The 23,069-nt window shown below is 37.2% G+C and overlaps 4 protein-coding genes and 2 non-coding genes across 8 annotated transcripts; 2 read left to right on the plus strand and 4 right to left on the minus strand.

The window, feature by feature from the left end:
- Positions 1-685: 685 nt before the first annotated feature.
- TRNAA-CGC (transfer RNA alanine (anticodon CGC)) lies at positions 686-758 on the plus strand. The gene has a single exon. It is a non-coding gene; the product is annotated as a tRNA-Ala (tRNA).
- A 502-nt stretch (positions 759-1,260) lies between these two features.
- LOC111798905 (Tetratricopeptide repeat (TPR)-like superfamily protein) lies at positions 1,261-2,968 on the minus strand. Its single transcript, XM_023682253.2, has one exon. It carries the CDS (start codon positions 2,960-2,962, stop codon positions 1,406-1,408), a length of 1,557 nt encoding a protein of 518 aa, XP_023538021.2. The 5' UTR covers positions 2,963-2,968; the 3' UTR covers positions 1,261-1,405.
- Positions 2,969-4,040: 1,072 nt separating this feature from the next.
- On the minus strand, positions 4,041-7,165 carry LOC111798012 (C2H2 and C2HC zinc fingers superfamily protein). The gene is made up of 11 exons (XM_023680951.2): positions 6,998-7,165; positions 6,774-6,888; positions 6,475-6,555; positions 6,350-6,374; positions 6,134-6,216; positions 5,335-5,367; positions 5,038-5,116; positions 4,890-4,942; positions 4,753-4,813; positions 4,482-4,564; positions 4,041-4,384 (listed from the first exon to the last, which is right to left on the minus strand). Exons 2-11 carry the CDS (start codon positions 6,792-6,794, stop codon positions 4,295-4,297), a joined length of 609 nt encoding a protein of 202 aa, XP_023536719.2. The 5' UTR covers positions 6,795-6,888; positions 6,998-7,165; the 3' UTR covers positions 4,041-4,294.
- Positions 6,999-7,070, plus strand: TRNAP-CGG (transfer RNA proline (anticodon CGG)). The gene has a single exon. It is a non-coding gene; the product is annotated as a tRNA-Pro (tRNA).
- Positions 7,166-11,321: 4,156 nt separating the features above from the next.
- On the minus strand, positions 11,322-13,032 carry LOC111798784 (uncharacterized). The gene has a single exon (XM_023682111.2). The coding sequence runs from the start codon at positions 12,896-12,898 to the stop codon at positions 11,687-11,689; it is 1,212 nt and encodes a 403-aa protein (XP_023537879.2). The 5' UTR covers positions 12,899-13,032; the 3' UTR covers positions 11,322-11,686.
- Positions 13,033-17,948: 4,916 nt separating this feature from the next.
- Positions 17,949-22,835, minus strand: LOC111798654 (uncharacterized). Of its 3 annotated transcripts, none has more exons than XM_023681938.2 (6): positions 22,434-22,835; positions 21,852-21,973; positions 21,640-21,695; positions 19,820-21,544; positions 19,603-19,714; positions 17,949-18,854 (listed from the first exon to the last, which is right to left on the minus strand). In XM_023681938.2, exons 2-6 carry the CDS (start codon positions 21,952-21,954, stop codon positions 18,199-18,201), a joined length of 2,652 nt encoding a protein of 883 aa, XP_023537706.2. In that variant the 5' UTR covers positions 21,955-21,973; positions 22,434-22,835; the 3' UTR covers positions 17,949-18,198. The 3 variants fall into 3 exon arrangements, with proteins under 3 accessions (XP_023537706.2, XP_023537705.2, XP_086981892.1); XM_023681937.2 differs by having other exon boundaries at positions 19,603-19,720; positions 22,434-22,834; XM_087125766.1 differs by lacking the exon at positions 22,434-22,835 and having other exon boundaries at positions 19,603-19,720; positions 21,852-22,427.
- Positions 22,836-23,069: the final 234 nt, after the last annotated feature.

Below are 23,069 nucleotides of genomic sequence, written 5' to 3' on the forward strand. Positions count from 1 at the left end.
TCCAAAATCAAACTAATGATTAATAACATTTTATTTCTTTTGAAATTTTCCTTATTTTATGATATGTTAAGTAGTGATATTCTTTCATTTTCAATATTATTGATGACGAGACATTTAGGTCTTGTGATTAAAGACTTCTGGGGATGTAGCTCAGATGGTAGAGCACTCGCTTCATCTCCAAAAGAAAACTTTTTATTATTACTATTTTATTTCTTTTGAAATTTTTTCCTATTTATGACATATTATTTTTCTTTTTCACTGTTTATTGATGACGGAAACTTTAGGGTCTTGTGATGTAAGAATAGTGGGGATGTAGCTCAGATGGTAGAGTGCTTGCTTTGCATGTGAGAGGCACGGGGATCGATATCCCGCATCTCCAATCAATAAACGTAAAAGTTATCAATAATTATTAATGTTTTATTTTATTTTCTCATATTTTGAGCTCCGATATTTTTTCATTTTCACTATTATTGATGACTGGACATTTAGGGTTTTAAGATATAACAATCATGGGGATGTAGCTCACGGGGATTGATACTCCGCATCTCTAAAAGCAAATAATTGATTATTAATATTTTATTTCTTTTGAAAGTTTTCCTATTTATGACATATTAAGTAGCGATATTTTTTCATTTTCACTGTTATTGATGACGGAAAATATAGCATGTTGTGATGCAAGAATAATGGGGATGTAGCTCAGATGGTAGAGCGCTCGCTTCGCATGCGAGAGGTATGGGGATCGATACCCCACATCTCCAAAATTAAACTTATTGATTTATTAATATTTTATTTCTTTTGAAAGTTTTCCTATTTATGACATATTAACCCGTGATATTTTTTCATTTTCACTGTTATTAATGATGGAAAATATATGGTCTTGTAATATAAGACTTGTGGGGATGTAGCTCAGATAGTAGAGCGTTCACTTCGCATGTGAGAGGTATGAGGATCGATACCTTGCATCTCCAAAAGAAAACTTTTTATTATTAACATTTATTAAGTAGTGATATTTATTTTCACTGATGGATTGATACCCTGCATCTCCAAAACAAAACTATTGATTATTATTAAACTTTAGGGTCTTGTGATATAAGAGATGGTAGAGCATTTTCACTATTAATGAATTTTCATACATCAAGACTCAATTACAAGGACGAGGGCCAAGAAGTCACTTGTATTCAAGCTACGACAAGCTCGTCAAAGATAATTATAGAAGATTGGGGCTTTTCCTACATGTTGTAGAGACGTATGCACTTTAAATTGCATTTAATGAACTCATAGTTGAATTTAACCCATCCAAAAATGGTTGCTGAGCACATTTCTGATGCAGGTCTAAGAATGGTTCATATCAACGAAATACGTTAAATAATGCAGGTCTCCGTTTGAGTAATTTTTCACCCTGAGATTACCCACTTGCACTCCGCCCCGGTGCCTTCTTGACGTTTTTTCCTCTCATCGAGCGTCGGACATTCTCAACATCTTCCCATCGTCCTTCTTCAGCCAATATATTAGATAGCAACACATAATTACCAGAGTTCGATGGTTCAAGACTGATGAGCTCATTCGCTGCCATTTCTGCAAGTTTCAAGTTACCATGAGTTCTGCAAGCACCAAGCAAAGCACCCCACAAAGTGGCATTTGGCTGCATTGGCATACTTCTAATCAAGCTATGAGCCTCCTCCACGCATCCACCACGTCCCAAAAGATCAACCATACAACCAAAATGTTCAAGTTTTGGCTCAATCTCATACTTCTCAGCCATTGAAGAAAACACCTCTCGACCCTTCTCTAACAATCCTGAATGAACACAAGCAGTCAAGATGGCTACGAGTGTCGCGTCGTTCGGCTTCGCATCCCCTCGTCCCATCTCCGTGAAAAGGTCAATGGCAAGCTCTCCCTTCCCATTCAAAGCAAAGCCTAAGATCATTGTGTTCCATGAAACAACACTTTTGCAAGTCATTTTCTGAAAAATGTTGTAAGCTTTTTCTGTATTGCCAGATTTACAGTAGAAATCGATAAGCGAATTCCCTACCATTGTTGTATTCACTAAATCTGCCTTGGAAGTTGCATAAGAATGGATCATTTGTCCAACATCAAGAGCTCCCAAACGAGAGCATACAGGCAACATTGTGACCACAGTTACCTCATCTGGTTCGAAACCATGTTCTTCCATTTGTTGAAAGAGTTTCAAAGCTTCAACATCACGCCCACTTTGAGCTAAACAGGAAATAGTTGTGTTCCAAGAAACGAGGCTACGATCATTCATTTGCCTAAAGAGAGACAACCCCAAATCAACATTACCCATCTTGCAAAACCCACGAATCATCAAGTTCCAAACAACCACATCCCTTTGAGGCATTTCATCGAACACCTTCTGTGCATCATCCATCCTCTCACAACAAACATACAACTCAACTACCCCAATACGAATAGACCCAAACCACTCAAACCCACGACGCAAAACTTCACCAATAACACACTTACCAAGCCGATAATCATAAAGATTCGAACACGATTTAAGCAGCGGCGCGAAAGTGTACTCGTCAGGAACAATCCTGCGATTCTTCATGGAGGAAAACAGGAGAAGGGATTGTTGGAAGGGGCCGGAAAGGGAATGGGCTTTGATCATGGAATTGAAAAGGAAAATGTTGGGATTTTGGGATTGGGAAAAGACGCGATTGGCATAGGCAATTTCGTTGAAAGCTCCGCAAATGGAGATGAAATGGGCGAGGATTTGGTTGGATTGGTGAAGGTCGTGACGGAGGAAGTGGGCGTGGATTTGAGTGAGATGGGTTGGGGATTTGTGGCCGGAAAGGAGGCGAAGGATGCTCCGCTCGATGTTCCGGTAGTTCTTGCTCATGTTATGGAGAATACTGGAACGATACAGAGAGAAGAAGAAGAAGAACGGAGTTGCAGAGTATGAAAATTGGCGCCGGCGGGCGGTGGAAATGCATTTGGACATCCATTAAATAATATTTTGTTCTACATCCATTTTTAGTTATTTTATTTTATTTTTATACCATAAAAAATTAATAATAATAAATAGACTAAATATCTCATACTAGAAAGCAGGTGCATATACAAATCTCCGACACATAGGCTGGGGCACAATGCGTGTCGTCCAACACTATCCTTGAAAGACCCATTTCAAAGGTCGTCCAACACTATCCTTAAAAGACCCATTTGAAAGGTTTAAAGGAAGTCAGCCAAGACACTCGTCTCACAGCACTTGCCCTTCCATTCAAAGGTTTAAAGGAAGTCAGCCAAGACACTCGTCTCGTAGCACTTGCCCTCACTCCATTTCAAAGGTTTAAAGGAAGTTAACCAAGACACTCGTCTCGCAGCACTTGCCCTCACTATGTTACACGTATGTGCCTCAATGTGGTGGATAGCTAACACCATGCCTCCCCCTCAAGTATATTATGAGGTATTTCCAATCTTTTTGGAGTAGACATGATTTCGGCAAACGGTTATATAGTTTCGTGGAGCGTCCGTTAAGTTAATAGACTAAATAAATATTTTATTTTGAAAGTTTAGAGATCAAAATATAATAAATATAGCCAACATAGCTTATTCTTAGAAAGCGAGAATGGAGGCCGAGTTTGAACTTTTTAAAGGTAGAGAGCCTAGGTCGTTTGGAAAGGGGAACAAAACATTCATTATAAAGGCGTGAAAACCTCTTCCTAATAGACGCGTTTTAAAAAGTCCGAAAGGAAAAACCTAAGAAGGATAATATCAATTACGGTGGACTTGGGCTGTTACAAAATGGAAGCATCAAACTAGAAAGAGCCTTTTAGACAATAACACGTAATAGCGACGAAGCCTCTGAACTTGAAGATAGAGCAATGACGCTAGAAAATCGAGTGTTGACAGAACCTCCAAATTTGAAAACAGAGAAAATGAAAGCTTCCGAACTCGAAGATGAAGCGACAACGAAGCCTCTAAACTTCCTAATAAAACTTAACCGATACACGTAATTTCTTACCTTTTCGGGATCAATTTAATCTCAAAGCTGACCAATTTCATCTCATCCTGAGACATGAAGAAAAAGACATGTTAAGGTGTTCTATAGAACAAAAGTGTACAATGTAGAACAAATCTTGTTCTAAGTAAGGTCGTTTTAAGCTCAGCTCAGTCTAATTCTTCATTGTTCATACTGAAAACTCCCAAAACATACAACATACAGTTCAAGAGGCTGGGAAGGAAGAGCCCACGTTTAGACCTTCCTTTGCACATCACTTCGAATTAAATAACTCCATAAGAAGGATCACAAGGGTAAACGAATCGGTAATTGTCACTTCTTGGATGAACGGAAACCCCCGAACCCCATCATTGCAGCAACGTCGGGATCTACTTCGGGTTCCTCTTCTACAGCCTTCTCTTTCTACACTCAGGGAGGAAAATTTAAGTGTAAAATGTGATCCTCTCTTTACCTGATGGAAATCGAATGCGCTTTACAATGGTGAGATCATAGTACTAACCTTCTTTTCTTTCTTCCTTTCTCGGCGCTCGCGCTTCCGTTGTTCTTCTTCTTCTTGCTGTTTTATTATACGCTCTTCGAGATCTAAATAAAGATAAAAAGTAACGTCGGGTTTCATCAGTAAACAAATCATAATCCTGAAGATTGAAACAAAGAATAGTGATGATATCCAATGCTAGTTTATAACAATGCCATCCATCAATAAAATTAGTAGGGAAAGGAAAATTCTATCGTTTCCCAACTCGAAACTAACTCGAACTCTTGGGCTTTACCTTGCTCTGTGAAGCTTCCGGGCGTTTTTCTCTTTTTAAGAACTTCAAATCGCTCTTGTACCTATTTCACATAAAGCTACTTAGCCCCGACGACATTGTATTTATAGTTCCATCTTTCTAAGTATTTGTCGTGGTACCTGTTCGAGAGATGCTCGTTCTACCCGCATGGACATACCCAAGGCTCTCTGATCTACAACATAAAGTCAATAGAAAAAACAAGATAATTAAGACCTTGATATTTCACGAACATGATCGATTAAAATTGAGTCGATAGGTACAGCATACGTTTCTTTCCATTGATGTGATCCAAGTAATTTGCAGAATCCTTGACCACACATTCACAAACGGAACAGTAGTATCCAGCCTGAAAAAGAACACATTAATCAAAAAAAGAATAAGGTATTAAGTGCAAATTCTACTTCATTTCAAGAACAGATTAACAAAAACCAGACATGCAAAGCCACCTTCATTTTTCCTCCCAGCTTTTCTTTTGAAGTCAATAAGTTATACACTAATTTAAATTTTGAAATTTCTCAAGTGTATTTCAAGATTCGACTTCAACAAGATAGTTAAGCGCGATACCTGCTGGCTTAGAGGTGCGACCGGAGTGACAACCTGCACAAGGATGAATTAACAATCAATCCCAGAATGAAGCAGGTCAGAATCATATGATATTGAGCAGAGCAACTGAAATCTAAGATTAAATTTTGTATCATAATGAGGTACTAGTTGATTGCCTTTAATTGAGAGTGATTCCCCAATTAAAAGGTGAGTTCATCCAAACAGGCCAAATGAATATAACCTTTTAAATGTTTTTCCATCACTATTCAACGGTAACACGAACGGTTAACTATAAAGTGAATATTCAAAATAGTCATTCCCATCATCATATAAATGCCTTACATAGGAATTCTCACATGTCAGCCAGTTAACTATGCACGGTGCAGGTAATATGAAAATTAGTCTTCTATATCAAATCATGATGCCACATAGAACCTGAACTTAAAGCCAGATCAACACAGAGACCACGAGCCAAAATATGATGAACACAGAGGCCACGGGCCAGTTAACTATGCACAGTGCAGGTAACATGAAAATTAGTCTTCTATATCAAATCACGATGCCACATAGAACCTGAACCTACAGCCAGATCAACACAGAGGCCACGAGCCGAAATATGATGACATAAAAGTTAACATACTAAAGATTTTGAAAGTTAATGCCCTACTGACAGAACAGGATGGAAAACAAACTATTAGTAACTCAAAACAGCCTAAGCTAATACCACAGAAAGAAAGCCACAATTCCAAGAAATATTACCAAAATACACATTGATTCGAGATAATGTTTCGAGGAACCAAAAAGGAATGGCAAGACTAACCTGGGTTTTTCCCAATCGAGAATTGAGGTCTACCTCATAATCTCTATGTTTCAGTGGTTTTCTTTGCACTGGTGGACCTTTCACTGTTCAAAGATGGCAAATTAAATCCTTCAGAGACATCAACCAAGTCAACAGATTATAGCATCAATGATTACAGATGAACACGAGCACAAATACTCAACAAAACCCAAACACAGCAAGAAAGGAACCACTTACATTTAGACTTAACCCTCTCAGCCTCCTGAAATACAAGTTAAGAACATCAGAATCAGCAACATTTGAGAGACACTCACAGAAATCAACAAAACATGATGAGAACGAGAAATTCCAAAAGCCCCAACCTGTTTTTCACGGTCACGAGCTCGTTCCAAATACTCCTCTCGATCAAATTTTCTTCTAAACGTGTTATCAACTCCAGCTGCCTACATACAAGGAATTGTCCAAAATTAGTTCCAAAAAAGCCTAATCGTAATGCGATTAAGAAAGAGCAAAGGTTATCGATCATTTTTAATTATTTTGCTCATTTCATCCACTCAATAGGGCAGAATCACGACCAGAATCAGAACCACTCACAGATTCTAACAAGAACATAATATCAGTAAGTTAGGGTTTAAAAACGAAACGGGAGATTAGAACTTACAGTATTGCTGGTATGAGCCATCGCTGCCGAAAACAAAACTTGCCCTAACAACCGAAACTCAGATGGAATTCTTCAGAGAAACAAATCCGAGAGAATATCAATACGCAAACAGAACCTAACATCAATAGATTCAAAAGCCAGAAGAACATCGAATGAGAGGAAGCTTTAGAAAACAAGACCATAATCATAGATTACAAAAATACAATTAGAAGAAGAAGACAAACAGGGCGTTTGGTCTAGTGGTATGATTCTCGCTTCGGGTGCGAGAGGTCGCGAGTTCGATTCTCGCAACGCCCCAACTCCGATCGCCGTTCGCCGGCTTCTTCCTTTTTGTCCTTTTGTGCTCTCTGCTATTTTCACTGGTACGGTGGCAAATGTCGACTCTGATTTTTCTTCCTTTTCTGTTTTTTTATTTATTTATTTATTTAATTAGCATATTCTTTAGGTTAAAATTAATAAAAATAATTTTGAGCGATATTAATTTTTAAAAATATTAATGATATTTTTTAAATATTTTTAAAAGCTAAATATATTTTTTAATCAAAATATTAACGATTTCCATCCACAACTAACTGTAAAATAATTTTTGAGAATTTTATAATAATATCGTACCATTATGAAACACTGTTGTCTCAAAAAGTGGTATCGGAGCCATACTCATAACTTAATCATGTCAATAGAATTCTCGAGTGTCAGACAATGTGTAGTCACCGGGGAGATTCGTGGTAGAGTTTTATTGGGTTATCGATGTGCTTCATACTTAGATAGTGTTAGACGTATAGATGACTGTCTAAGTAGAAACTCAGTGACACTTTATTCGATCACGAGTGTATAAGTAAGAGATACATACTACCTCCGATGGGATAACACTGCATTTTGGGCTGCAAACTTAGGCCCACAAAGGGTGGACAACCATGGGTCAACATCCTTATTGGGCCGAAACTCAGGCCCATATAAGGGGATGATTGGGTTGGGCTGGGCTGGGCATGTTTTTAAGTGGGCCAAAGAAGAGAAACTGACAAAAAACAAGTGGGCCTAAGCTGGTTGCTGTGGGACTCCTTGGTGTATAGGATGTTGACATTGAAAGGCCTTCTCTGTTGTTGGTTGTTTGATGGGTCTTGTTTGTCATGCAAGAAAATGATGCTTTTGGACCATGGGAGATTTGTTTCTCATGCTCAAAATAAATCTCTCCATCACCATCACCTTTTTCATGTTCGTAACGTGTTGAAGAATCTCGATTTCAATAGCGTTATATTTTCTTTCACGACATGACTTTGATTTTAGCAGACGTGTTGATTAGAGTGTAACTTTGAGAAAACTTTGCCCGTAATCAAAGCTAAACCTAAGCTATCTTACAAACGCTCAATCATTAGACCTGTTCGTCTTGTTCTTCGTTTTAGCTTTAGTAATCGTGGCTTTTTCAACAACTAACATGTATTTTGACGTATTTGACAAGACTTTCACTTCATGATAACGATAAGATTCAATTCCACTTTACGTCTTGTTATCTATTTTGATCACGATTTACTAGATAGTCTCATTATCCGTCGTGATTGTTGACTTTGACTTTTATGGTACCTGATGAAATCTAACCTGACAAGGATTAGAACTAAACTTGTTCTCGAGAGTAACTAATAACGTCTGTTTTAACCTGTATTCAAAGCTAAACTTGTTCTCGGTGGCAAAAACAACCTCGACGATGTGATGTCTCGAGCAATTCACAAACAAAATTCAAAGAACGCCACAAATCGCATGATTAAAAACAGATCCCTTGGCCCTATGAGAAGCAAGAGATGGCATAGGATGCTACAAGAAATCACAATGATTGTGATTGTTTGTTGAAGCACTCCCATGTGAACATCTGAAAGACCTACCTTCAATTTGTGGATACCAAAGCATTAGAGTAAGAGAAATGTCTAGGAAAGTAGGTCACTTCAGTTGTGTATGAGAAGAAAGAAACAACCACTTTTTTTAACTTCTTCCCACTTCCCTCTTCACTAAGTAGTCAACTATAAGCTGTAGAAGTAGGTGTTTTTCCTTCCCCCTTCCCCTCTTCTCAAGCTCGTTCCGACCCGAACAGTTGAAATCAACATCAACTAAAGATATTTCCCCTCACCCGACCCCCCCCCCCTTCCCAAACTCGGTCCAACCCGAACAATTGAAATGAACATCAGTTAAAGATATCCTCCTCACGAGTTTCTCGACTCCAAATATTGAAAGATCATGGTAGTGGTCCTTTAAGATCACTCGAACACCCCCCCCCCCCCTCCCCCTCTTCCCAAGTTTTGTCCGACCCGAACAGTTGAAATCAACATCACTTAAAGATCATCTCTCCTCACAAGTTTCTCGACTCCAAATATTGTAAGATCATGGTAGTGGTCCTCTAAGATCACACGAACCCCCTCTCCTCCTCTTCCCAAGCTTGGTCCGATCCGAACAGTTGAAATCAACATCAGTTAAAGATTATCTCCCCTCACAAGTTTCTCGACTCCAAATATTGTAAGATCACGGTAGTGGTCCTCTAAGATCACTCGTTCCCAAGCTTGGTCCGACCCGAGCAGTTGAAATCAACATCAGTTAAAGATTATCTCTCCTCACAAGTTTCTCGACTCTAAATATTGTAAGATCATGGTAGTGGTCCTCCCCCCGCCCCCCAAACCAAGCCTTAATCAACCTACAAAGATCAAAATCAACAACATCGAGCTAGATCTCTCTCAAGTTTTCGATATCAATCAAGTTCACTAGTAAAGATCAAAATCAAGATCAAGATCAACAACATTGGTTCAAATCTCCATCACACATTCTTTTTTACACCAAATATTATATAAGATGAAGTAGTGGTCCTATGAGATCTATGTAAAGTGACCCTAAAGCAAAACAACATGTAAAAACAATCAAGTCAAATGTTTCCATCACTCACCCACTACCCATCTCTTTCTCCTTTATGCAAATGTCAAGGAAACAACATGGCCCCAAACAGATTAGGAACACAATCCATTGGGGTTAAAATTCATGCCAACATAACATAACATATCCATTATCCACTTTATTTTAACAGAGTTTCATAATTCTGGCAAAACAAAATCAAACTCCTAGCTTTTCTCAAAAGTTACCTTTATTCCCATAAACTTTTAGAGACAAATGAAATTTACTTTCAACTAAAACAAATCAACAGTGTGGACCCTACTTCATCAAATTATACATCTAATACTTGGGAGCATGTACTAGGACAATCCATGCAAGGTAGTGCATAGTTCAAACCCGTGCTAGTCTTAGGACGGGTATGAGAATAGTATATAAGGAGACTAAGGGTCCCCAGATAGTGGATGTAACAGTCCAAGCTTACCAATAGCAGATATTGTCCTCTTTGGGTTTTCCCTTTCGGGCTTCCCCTCAAGGTTTTTAAAATACGTCTGCTAGAGAGAGGTTTCCACACCCTGATAAAGAATGTTTCGTTCTCCTCCCCAATCGATGTGGGATCTCACGTTGATATAGCTGCTGCCATATGATGTGGCTAGCAAAACCACCCTATGATAATAAAGAATTGAAAAGAAAAATGAAAAGAAATTTACCTTAAATCTCTTCCAAGCATCCAGGCTACAAAGTAGGGGATCAGCAAGAGGTTAGCTGGGCCACAGAAGATGAGAATAGCACCAAAAGAACCTAAAGTTGTCTCCTGCAATTTGTCTGTAAACGAGTCATCCCTTGTGGATCCGTAGGTTAACATGGGGCCATTCTGCTGCTCTCACACAGCAACGTCCCATCATCATGTGAGCCATAGCCATATATAATTGATATCATTTCTCACTAACCAAATCAACATTCTCTCTCATATCATTATCATCATCACATTTTGGTTAAGGGTTTTCAACACAACCTCCATAAAAGTCACTAATAAACCATTCATCATTGAACAACCACAAAAGGCATAGATTCAACAACACATTACAACAACCTTATGTTTTTTCTTGGATGAACTTATATTATTTCTCTTTGGCTAAAGTAGAAAGGCCAGGAGGAAGTCTAAGAGGTTGTTCCCAAGTTGCTTTTCTAGAAAGAGCTTCCCATACAATGATGGCTATGGAGGCTAGGACTTGAGAGGCATTAGGAAATATTCTCTAAAGTTTAGAGTTCATACCCTCAAGTGAAAAATTTAAGAATCTAAAATTCTTGTTGTCTCTCGAATCTGGCTTTAGGGTGGGTGGAGTGGGCCATGTTCATAATACAAGGAGTATGCTCTTCAATACTCAAATAAACAAAAAAGAAAACACAGATTCTAACTTTTTAGATCAATAACTCGATCAAATCTATTTGCATGACTGTTTTTTAAAGCTTCCTATCATTCAATTTGGAACAACTAAAAACGCTTCCAAAATCATAGTTTCTTTATGAATCATGCACAAAATCAAAGAAAAAGCTATGAAAAATTCAATAGATCAACTCCATTCGAGTAACTTTTGTTTATAAGCCATTAGCACAGCTGAGGCTCATCTTAGACATGTTCATGGGGTAATGGAGATAGATAATAAGCTTAGATGACTGAAACAGTGCAGCAGAAGAAAGGGTATATATTACAATGCTGAAAGGAACAGTAATTCAACACAGAAGCCATTGGGGAGTTCATAAAGAATCACCCAAGTAAGTTCTAGATTCTACAAACAGCCCCTTTTGGATGGAAAATGAGGAAGATCAAATCAATAACAAGAATACATTCATATAACCATCATCTTAGCAGAGAACAGGTTTCAAGAAAAGGAAAAAGAACAATTGCTATACAATTTTCTTTGAAATGAAAAGGCTAGCTATATATTATTGAGCTTATTTATCTTCTTCTTCTTCTTTCTTTTTTTTTTTTTTTTTTTTGTTTTTTTTGTTTTTTTTTGTTTTTTTTTTTTTTTTTTTTTTTTGTTTTTTTACCTGGAAGAGACAGAGTTCAAGGCTCTTGCAAAGCCATTCACAGCTCCATAGCCCTTTGAGCTGAACCCCAAGCAGCCAAGCAAGCCTTGTCTGTAAGGCAAGTATGTCTTCTTCCTCAGCTCCTCTGCTTGTGCTCTGTTTTTTGTGTAGTGCAGTTCATGTGGCGACGGCGGAATACGCCGCTTTCCGACGCCGTTCGTCGGTTTTCCGGCCCCCGGCTTCTTCGCCGGAACTTGTCCACTTCCCCCCTTCAGCTTCTGTGCTGAGGGTTTTGTAGCCTTTTGCTTTGCTGAAGATGAAGTGGAAGTGGATGCTGTTTGATTTGTTGTGGGTTTTTTCTCTTTTGCTGAAGAAAATGAAATGTTGGACCAGAATTTGTGATTACTGCTTCTTCCTTCACTCTTGCTTCTGTATAGAAAATCCTTCAAGAAAATCCATCTCTTCGAGTTTCTTCCGGCTGATGAAGATCTTGAAGATGAACCCGAAACTGAAGGAGTAGTCGTTTCTGAACTCATAAACCCTTCTTCTTCATTCTTCTCCATTGTTTTTCCTTCTTCTGAATCGTTCCTCTCAGTGTTCAAATCTCCATCGTCATTTTCAGTCCATTCCACCGGCGTATTTCTCATCGGCGACATAGATCTGGTTCTCCGCCGGAGAGATTTATCGGGAAGTCGAAGATCTCTCCCTCTTACAAACCCTACGATTTCACCTCCTTCATCTTCTTCATCTTCCCCTTCCAGATCCAGTAATGGCGCCAAAACCTGCGGCTGCTCCAAGTGAGTCGAAAGCTTCATCGGCCGGATCTTTCCATTCAAGAACAACTCATCCGCCGAGCTCATGGACCCGATCGAACCTGAGCCAATAGAGCCAAACCTCCCGGAGAACTCAAACTCGAACGAAAACGAATGACTGTCTTTCAACGAAGAAGACGGCAACTGAGCTGACGAGCTCGAGGATTTAGTTATAGCAAAATGCATTGGACTAGCCGGGGCGCTGTAATAGAATCCACCGACGGGGCCACGGCCGGGGCTCGATGGAGCACTAACATAAGGAGTGGAACAGGCGCTATCGACGTCCTCAAACACGTATTGAGGTTCATGAGCACCGTGAGGTCCACCATTAATGCCTTCTTGAAGCTCGGTTTTGATATCTGAATCCAAATTTTCGCCGCCATTGTTACTGGCTTGGAGCTCCATTGCTCTGTTCATCAGTTCTGCGCCAAACGGAGAAGAAGCTCTGAGAAACGAAGGAGCGTAGCTGCAGCAATTTAATAATTTCGGGAGGGATTCACAAAATTACCCTCGAAGTTCGGTTTTATTACATGTACTGCCATTCATATTTGTGGATTTTTCTAAAACACCCCTAGATCTCTGTCCTCCTTTTTTTCTTTTTATATTTGTTAATTTAAATTTAATTTAACAATTATTATCAATTTCATAATTATTTTTAATTATTTATTTTTCAATAATTTGCAAGGTAATTTTTAAAATATATATTGAAATTGAACGGTAAATAATAATAAAATATTTATAAGTAAATAAATAAATTTTATATTAACTAACCTTTTACCTTTATTAAAAATAAAAATATAAATTATAAATAATCGTAGCCATTGAAACCAATCTAATCTTAAAAATATTATTGTTGAGACATCCAATAATTATTGAACTGATTTTGTCTGTAACAGCTCAAGTCTACTGTAAGTAAATATTATTCGTTTTAGCCCGCTACGTATCGTTGTCAGCTTCACGATTCTAAAACATGTCTGCTAAAGAGAGATTTTCATACCCCTGTAAGAAATTATTCATCCCACGTCGTTTGGAGAGGGAAACGAAGCATTTCTTATAAGGGTGTGGAAATCTCTCCCTAATAGACACGTTTTAAAATCGTGAGACTAAGACGATACGTAACGAGTCAAAGTAGACAATATCTGATAACGGTCGGTATGGACTATTACAAATGGTATCAGAGTCAAATACCGAGCCTATAAATCAGTTCAGCACCCTACAATTCAAAACCCAAGTTTTATAATACGTTTCAATAGAGTTGAAAACTCGTGAAAACATGGGATGAAAAACTAACATCTCGAAATGTCATTCTTCCGAACTTAATTCAAGCAAATATCTCGATCACTGTCACGTTGTTTCAAGTCTCGACCATCCAATAACTAGATTAATTCAAGCAATTTAGATTATTTGCTTTGGAAAAAGTTACCATCCAATAAATATTCAATTGATTTTGTCCTAACAGCTCAAGTCTACTGTCAACAAATATTATTCGTTTTGGCCCGCTACATATAATTGTGAGCTTCACGATTCTAAAACGCGTTTGCTAGGGAGAGGTTTTCACACCCTGATAAGAAATGCTTCATCCCACGTTGTTTGGAGAGGGAAACAAAACATTTCTTATAAGGGTGTGGAAATTTCTCCCTAACAGACGCGTTTTAAAATCGTGAGACTAACGGCGATATGTAACGGAACAAAGTAGACAGTATCTATTAACGGTTCGGTATAGACTATTACAAACAGTATCAGAGTCGAACACCGAGCCCATAAAATCACTTCAGCACCCTACAATTCAAAACCCAAGTTTTATAAAACGTTTCAATAGTGTTGAAAACTAGTGAAAACAATGGACGAAAAATTAACATTTCGAAATGTCGTTCTTTCCTGCTTAATTCAAGCAAATATCTCGATCACTGTCACGTTGTTTCATGTCTCTACCACCTAAATTTATTTTAAAAATATATAATTTATATATTTTTATTAAATATTATTTAGGTAAATAATAATAATAATAATAATAATAATAAAAATGTATAGGGGTATTAAGGACAATAAAAATTGAAACATAGGATCCCTAGGCTTTGAGTAAAGAAGAAGATGCACCGAAGCTGAGGCTCGGAGTCCGAACCTGAGGGCACGGATTTCAATCAATAATGAAGGATGAAACCCATCAACTGTTTGATTAAATTAGTGAAATTAATCAGAAGGGTATTAATGTAATTTACAATTAATGTTTCTTTTTTTCAATATATTTATTTATTTATTTAATATTTTCCTTTTTTTTTATTTTCTCTTTTCCCAATAAAAAGAGAATATTGGCACACAAATAACCTCCAATACTTTCCCCTTTTTCAGCTTACAAATCCAAAATTTTGGATTTGTATACCACGTGGATTCCATACCCTAAATTATATAAAAAATACCAATAAATCTAGGAGTGTTCGTGGGTCCGGTTAAGTCAAATCGAGACATTTTTTAGACTCAATTTAATTGCTCGAGTTTTTAATTTTTTTAATTTAAATAATTTTTATTAAATAATCAGCTCAACCCCAATTATAAATTTTTTTAATTGAATTAGTTCGAGTTGTTCGGGTCATTTATTCAAATTTTTTTAATAAAAATAATATGAAAGTTCGTAAAATATTTATTGATTTATTTACAAATATTTAATTAAGATTTGTAACTTAATTTCAATATATATATATATATATATATATATATATATATATATATATATATATATATATATATATATATATAATTTTAAATGTTGTTGGAGAATAAAATTGAAAAAAATTGTATGTATAGTATCGTAAGTAAAGATGTATATTTTAAATTATCAATAAATTCGGGTTCGGTTGGTTCAACGCAATCTATGAAATTTTCATTTATTTACACTGAATTGAACCCAGATAAGTTCATAGCTCAACTCAAATCGTACGGGTTAAGTTGTGTGGATCGAATTTTTTAACCTCCGTAGTTAGATTCCAATTATTTTATTGAATTTTAGAAATTTTCATTTAAATTTTTGAACTGTGAAATTATTTTGAAACAAACCCGAGAAGGGTTTTCATGTTGAAAACGATGATAAACATTGTGTGGCAATTGTCGTGAAAGTCGAGAGATAAATGTGACATCATTTACTGTCTCATTCCAACCTAACGAAAAAACTAAGGTTGTTATTTTCATTCCAACTCAAACAGAGTTGCTACACCGAGTATTGCATCGATTTCTATCGTCATTTTAACATACAAACTCTTCTAGTTAAAAGACGACTAGTAATAACCTTAGGTCGTATAAATCAATGTAAGCATAGTTCAACTAGCTAACATATAATATTCTCGATCACGAGGTCAAATGTTTAAATTCTTACCGATATATTGTTGAGCTAAAAAAAATTTATTAACTAATCTCGACAGCTAATCAACTCAAAATTAAATATTAAATATTACGACTTGTGCCTTTCTACAATCCAACCATTCTAACGTTTTTGTATCGGTAACTAATTTTATATAATTTGCATTGCAATTATTGTTGTATTAAATTTGAGAATTGTTAAGGATATTTAGTAATAAATTATAGTTTACCATATATATCATATTTGATATTTTATTATAAGATAAATATCTAGATAAATTTGCCTTCTTATCACAGGTATCTTTCCATTTATTATTATTTTCATTTATTACTCTTTCCATATCTTTGTAATTTATTCCATTTATTATTATTTTCATTTATTACTCTTTCCATATCCTTGTAATTTATTTGATTATAAATAAGATAACTTTCACACAATTTTAAGTGGTATATTAAGCAAACATTCTCAAAAATAAATAATATAAAATTATAATATATTTATTTAAAAAATAAATGAGAAAATAAAGAATTCTTCCACATTGGGAAATAAATTAAAAAAATAATAAGACACGTTTATTAATATTTTTATTTTGAAAAATCATGTTTGGTTGTCAACTAAAAATAAAATAATGTTAAAAATATTTATACGTGGCTAACACTAAACATATGCTTAGACACGTTTAATTTTGTTGTCTCTTACGGATCTCAATTTTATTTCTTATGCAAATTAAGTCGTTTCATAAAAAATTAATACACATCTTCACATTATTTTCTCGATCTCGACACTTATTTCATTTTTCATTTTCGTGAAAATTTTCATTTATTTTCGTAGGGATCAGATTTCCCGTCTTCATTGTCTTTTTAAAAAACTAATTATTTTATCATTTTTATTTTTCAATATAATCTTTATTAAAAAAAAAATCTAAATATTACAATATAGTATTTAAAAATTCAAAAAATCTACCCGAGTTTAAATATTATAATTAAAGTTCAAAATTAAGTAATTTATTTCTTTTAATATAGCAAAAAAGTATACGTATATGTGTGTTAAAAATATATTTATATTACGTGGAGAAGGGATGAGGCGGGACAGGGACGAGGAATATAATCACGTCCCCGACCCCATTTATCTAAAGAAAAAAAATTTCCTCACTCCCTCCCCATCCTCCATCTAAACGGAGAATTCCCGTATATATGTGTTGAAAATATATTTATATTAAGCAAAGAGGATGAGGCGGGGATAGAGACAGGGAGGGACGAGGAATATAACCACGTCCCCGACCCTATTTATCTAACGAAAAAAAAAAAAAAAAATCTTTCCCACTCCCTCCCTCATCCTCCATCTAAACGGGGAATTCCTGTATATGTGTGTTAAGTGAAGAGGATTCACGTCCCCGACCCCATTTATCTAACGAAAAAAAATGTTCCCCACTCCCTCCCCGTCCTCCATCTAAACGAGGAATTCCCTTATATATGTGTTGAAAATATATTTATATTAAGCAAAGAGGATGAGGCATTCCTACAAGAACGAGGAATATAATCACGTCCCCGACCCCATTTATCTAACGAAAAAAAAATGTTCCCCACTCCCTCCCCATCCTCCATCTAAACGAGGAATTCCCTTATATATGTGTTGAAAATATATTTATATTAAGCAAAGAGGATGAGGCATTCCTACAAGAACGAGGAATATAATCACGTCCCCGACCCCATTTATATAAAGAAAAAAAAATGTTCCCCACTCCCTCCCCATCCTCCATCAAAACGAGGAATTCCCTTATATATGTGTTGAAAATATATTTATATTAAGCAAAGAGGATGAGGCATTCCTACAAGAACGAGGAATATAATCACGTCCCCGACCCCATTTATATAACGAAAAAAAAAATGTTCCCCACTCCCTCCCCATCCTCCATCTAAACGAGGAATTCCCTTATATATGCGTTGAAAATATATTTATATTAAGCAAAGAGGATGAGACGTTCCTACAAGAACGAGGAATATATTCACGTCCCCGACCCCATTTATCTAACGAAAAAAAAAAAAAATGTTCCCTACTCCCTCCCCCATCCTCCATCTAAACGGGAAATCCCCTCTCCATCAAGAACGGCTCGAGTAAAATGAACATCTCTAAATATAAGTCTTAACGAAACATCGGCCCATCTTCACCAACCCTAAGATTTTCCTATGGTGCCAGTTTCTTTAAGGAAAACATTGTTATAAAAATAAAATAAGAACTGTTAATGAAGATGGAAAGTACTTGAACCAAACCAGAGAATCAGAGCTTCCTCTGCAGTATTTGTCTGGCAGTCCATTAGTACCACCACCATCAGCCACCTCTACATACATGAAGAACAGTCAGTAAGTTAGGGAATAATCAAGAAATCACTCACCAATTCATCAACTAAACAATTTAATATCCCTTTCTCAATCTCAACCCCTTCTTCATTAGCTTCTTGATCCATGTTGACCCATTTCCCATTATGGCTACTCATATCCTTCTCCACAAGTTCATCCACCATCCATTCTTCCATGCTTTTCCACCTCTCAATCTCCTTCCATACCTCCTCTGCTAAGCTACCATTTTCGAACAGTTTTCGCCATGGAACCAATGTTTTTGAACTTCCAATTACTATTTGTTTCGCCGTTAGTTCTAAACATTCGTTCACGCAGTCGAATAGGATCTTGCGTTCGAGCTTGAAATGTTCTGGTTCATCGTTGTTCTTTGTGTCTTCTTCGATCTCCAGATTGTTGTAGAGACTGGGAGTGATGAGCATTGGTGTGATACCTAATGTGAAGTTTTCGAATGCTAGCTCGGCTTTGCTTACGACTTCCCTCACGTACTGTAGTTCCCAGTCATCTGATCTATGCGTGTTTATTGGACTTGTTGTTGTAGGTGACCGTGTTCTGTACTTGTCTTGTTCGTCGATGGTCGATGCAGAATTGAGTACTGGTGTCTCCCCAAGCATTATTGGGTAGAGATTTGTTGGGTCTAAGTTCATTGCATTACCCAACCTGCTGGCTGTAAACAGGAAAAGAAAAAAGGTCAATACCAGCAGATTTTGGTAACAAGGATGCAATAGTCTCTCATTTTGCTTTGTTCCAACTTTTTGGGAAATTACTCGTAAAGGTTGGAAGAACGTGACGGGCGGTTTTGTAGCGTTGAATGCACGAGAGATTGCAAACTGTATGCACCCCCTGTGGTCGAGGGGGTAACCATATTGTGGATGACAGTCACATTGAATAATTTTCCATCTAATTTTTCCAATATGTTATGCAGAGAAAAAAGAATCTAGAAAATAGTTTCTACTCTTCATATTGTGGATGGCACCCACAGCTAGCAACTATTGTCTGCTTTGGCTCGTTACATATCGCCGTCAACCTCACGGTTTTAAAACGCATCTGTTAGGGAAAGGTTTCCACACCCTTATAAGGAATGTTTCATTTCCCTCTCCAACCGATGTGGGTTCTCACAATCCACCCTCCTCGCTGGCACCCTGCTTGGTGTCTAGCTCTGATATCATTTGTAACAGCCTAAGCTCATTGCTAGCAAATATTGTCTGCTTTGGCCCTTTACGTATCGCCATCAGCCTCACGGTTTTAAGACGCGTCTGCTAGGGAGAGGTTTCCACACCCTCAGAGGAATGTTTCGTTCCCCTCTCCAACCGATATGGGATCTCGCACAGAGAAATTTGTTTGTGACACTAACTTTCTAGAGGATGCATAATTCACATAGTTCTAAATATACCACGAGGAAGAGAGATATTTACCATGGATGCTATTTCCATCGTCGGGAGAAAACTCATCGTCAACTGAAGATCCGCTCATGGTAACTGTTTCGGTGTTGTTGCTATCATCAGGTTCCTTCATTTCTTTCACTCCCTGAAACTGGAACAAGTTTAGTTACAGAGAAAGAGGTATTGAGAGACATTGAATTATTCATAACTCAGAATGACTAAACTCATTTTCAGTACCAAGGAGCAATACCTGCTGCCATTTGTCGACGATCAGTTCGTTGCTATCGGTTGACAAGTGACCGCAATCATGGGGACTATCTGAATATCTGCAGCCTATGCAATTTTCTTTCGTGGCACATTCTGAAGTGGCATAATGCGAATTAGATCCAGAACAAGAAAAAATGTCGTCTCTCGCCATATAAGATTGAGAGGACTCGACCCTACACGTCAATTCCTGAAGCTTTTGCTCCAACAAAACACTCAAAGCATCGCCGTTTATGGCGTTTAAATTGGGTGAAAATGATGATAGATTCTTCAAATAATCATTCTCACTATAAGAATCAAAGACCAAGCTGTGGTTAATTTTTACAGCCTCATCTGAGTGAGGTTCAGAACTAGATTTCTTCAGTGGGGATGTGAATGTAAAAGAAACAACGTCCATTCCCAGCTTTCGGTTTTCATCACCGTTCATCGAACCATCAACTGCAATATTATACTTGACAGATCTCTCACCGTTGTGGATCAAAGAATTAGATACAGAACTTCCTTCACTACTAACATCCTGACTAACAGATTTTTTCTTCCTTGAGGCTGCATTTCTCTTGGAAGATCCAAAGTCTTTTTTGGCATCAGTTTCTCGTGTGCGTGTGATTTTCGATTCAACTTCGCAGTTGATAAGAATCTTATTTACAGTTTTGCTAGAACCTATGTGACAATTAGCAGACTGAGTCCTTTTGACAGGCTGATTAAGAACTTGGGGTTTTGAAGGCAATTTTTCTTTGTTGGGTAGAGAATTCTGCTTCTGATTGTTTTGAGCTAGAACATTGTTATTCCTCTTCATGGTTCTCTTCTGCATAGTTTTTTGCATGCTGGGCTGGCTATTGAAAACTTGGCTTGATTTTACGTCATTATGCTCCTTCCGATCCATCGCACCCGCCCTGTCACTACAAGAAGTCGAGTCCCCTTTACTCTGATGATTGGCCCTTGCTTGAACTGCAAGAGAAACTGGTCTTCCTTTATCTTTTAAACCGTTGGAATTACTTCTATCCGCAACAGTAGACTCGGTCCTTGACGCAAGATGTTCGGATCCACTGTAGTTCCTTTCACTAGCCTTTCCTTTTCTATTCTTTCCGATGTAATTTTCGGTTGATCGTTCAATTCCAGATGACTTACGCGTAGTTTCCACTTTCTCTTTCAAATCCCGGATTCTCAAGGGCACTGAAGAGTTGGTAATAGATGTCATTTTACTCTTCACAGGTTTCCTTGGACTTGCCTCAATTATCTTGGTAGCTGCTTCCATTAAGTAACCTGTGCTCATTGTTGGAGTAAACCCAGGGCTCTTAATAGGAGACAACAACTTATGATGAGTTATAGGTATAGATTTAGCAGACTTGGGAGGCAATACTTCAGATTGAAATCTCTCAATTGGAAGTTTCGGTACTTTTTGCGCCCGCAAGTCCAAGAGGTTCCCAGAAAACCTCTCGAGTTTGTTCGGCATATCAATATAGTCCATAGAATGACAGTTCCATCCTCCATCACTGTTATCATGATGAGAAGCCCCAACCAAGCGGGATTCTAAAAAAGAAGTAGAACAAGGCTCGGGTACGTTAGAAGGCAATGAATCTAACCCCATAAGTCTGGCAACGACACTGGGGACTCGACCCCCACATTTTTCATCACTTGTTTTGGTCAAAGAAAAATCCCAATCACCATTTAATTTATAACTAGAACTTGCTCCATCTTCCCTTGCCTCTAACTACAGATAGAGAATCATTCAGAAAACAGGGTAATCGAAGACGAAAAAGGGAACAGAAATGCCAAGAAAAATTGTACATCAAAGGCAGTTCTTACCTGAAAGAGCTGTGATTTTGACAAGTTGTCAACATTTTCTTTTCCTTGCTTCAATCCTTTTATGGCAAAATAGGAGAAATCAACATACTAAAGAAGTAAATTGTCGTGCTCAAAAGCAAAATGTTCATTCAACACTCATTTAATTCATATCATTATAAGGATTAAGCAAGAACAGAACCCTGAAATAGCACAAGTTCAAAAGCAATAGGTACCAGCTAACTCATTACTGCTTGAGAACAGCCTTTTCCGAGATTTGCCATTCCAATCAAATAAGTTAAGAAAGCCTCCTTTTGAGCGTTTCTTCTCAACCTCCATCTTCTAATCCACAAAAGGCCTAGACAGCAGCCATGGGAAGATCAAAACAGAACCCATAACCAAAAATTTCTCAGAGTTTATCACAGAATCCATTATCCCAATACCACAATCAAACAAGAGGAGTTTTATCCAATACTTAACAGTTTACATCTCTTGCTCTAATGAGCCTTCAAAGAAACCCTAATTTTACAGCGAGAGAGGTAAAGCAAGGCCTATCCAAGAACCAACCATTTAGCATCTAACAAAGGAGAAAGTACCGAAACAAGAACAGAAATGGCAAGCATTGTAGTTAATCAAAATGTGTCATCTCCAAATATAAACCAAAATCTTCGCCGTTTTAACACAAATTTCATCCAAAATTCAGCATCCACAGTGCGACATTTCAAAATTCAAATTGTTCATTCCTCAGTCCATAAACAAAACCAACGAACATTTATTGATTCAAACTCAGCCATTGTAATGAAACAAAAAACACATACCTCTCAGCAAACAGATCCCATTTCCAAACTGCTAGTTCGCGACCAGAAACAGGCAGAACAAATCAAAGAGAGAACAAAACTCAGATCTAACAACTAAAAGGTCGCAAAAATTGACCAAAAGAGTGCGTTGAAAAGAAGTTAACAGTGAGGAATAGAGATCTTCAGACGGTAGAGAAAAGAAGTACTAAAAGCAAAGGACAGATAGGAAACGTAGAACATCAAAAATGGCAGAATGAGAGAGAAAGAAGCTTAAAAACTGGTCTTTGTAGTGGAAAAAATTTAAGGAATTGAAGAGGCTCCTCCTCCTTCCACTGCTCACTGCCTGCCGTCTGAGAAGTTCTTCTCACTTGAATGCAAATCCATCGCTTTCTCTCTCTTCTTTCTCTCTCTTCTTTCTCTCTCTACTGCCATGTGAGAAGAAGCAGGAAGGTTTCGTGCTTTTGGCCCATATTGCAAGAGAACCCCCACTTTTCAACTTTCGATGTGGGGCCCACTTAATTAAAATAATTAAAATAATTTATTTTCTTTTAAATTTTTTTTTTAAAACGGATTGAATCCTGACCGTTGGTTTATTTTATTTTATTTTCTGTTTTAAATAAAGAGAGTATTTGTAGTAATATTATTGATATAATAATG

Source organism: Cucurbita pepo, chromosome 7 (assembly GCF_057944985.1).
Source record: "Cucurbita pepo subsp. pepo isolate OVF chromosome 7, ASM5794498v1, whole genome shotgun sequence".
In the NCBI taxonomy this organism is placed as follows: Eukaryota; Viridiplantae; Streptophyta; class Magnoliopsida; order Cucurbitales; family Cucurbitaceae; genus Cucurbita; species Cucurbita pepo.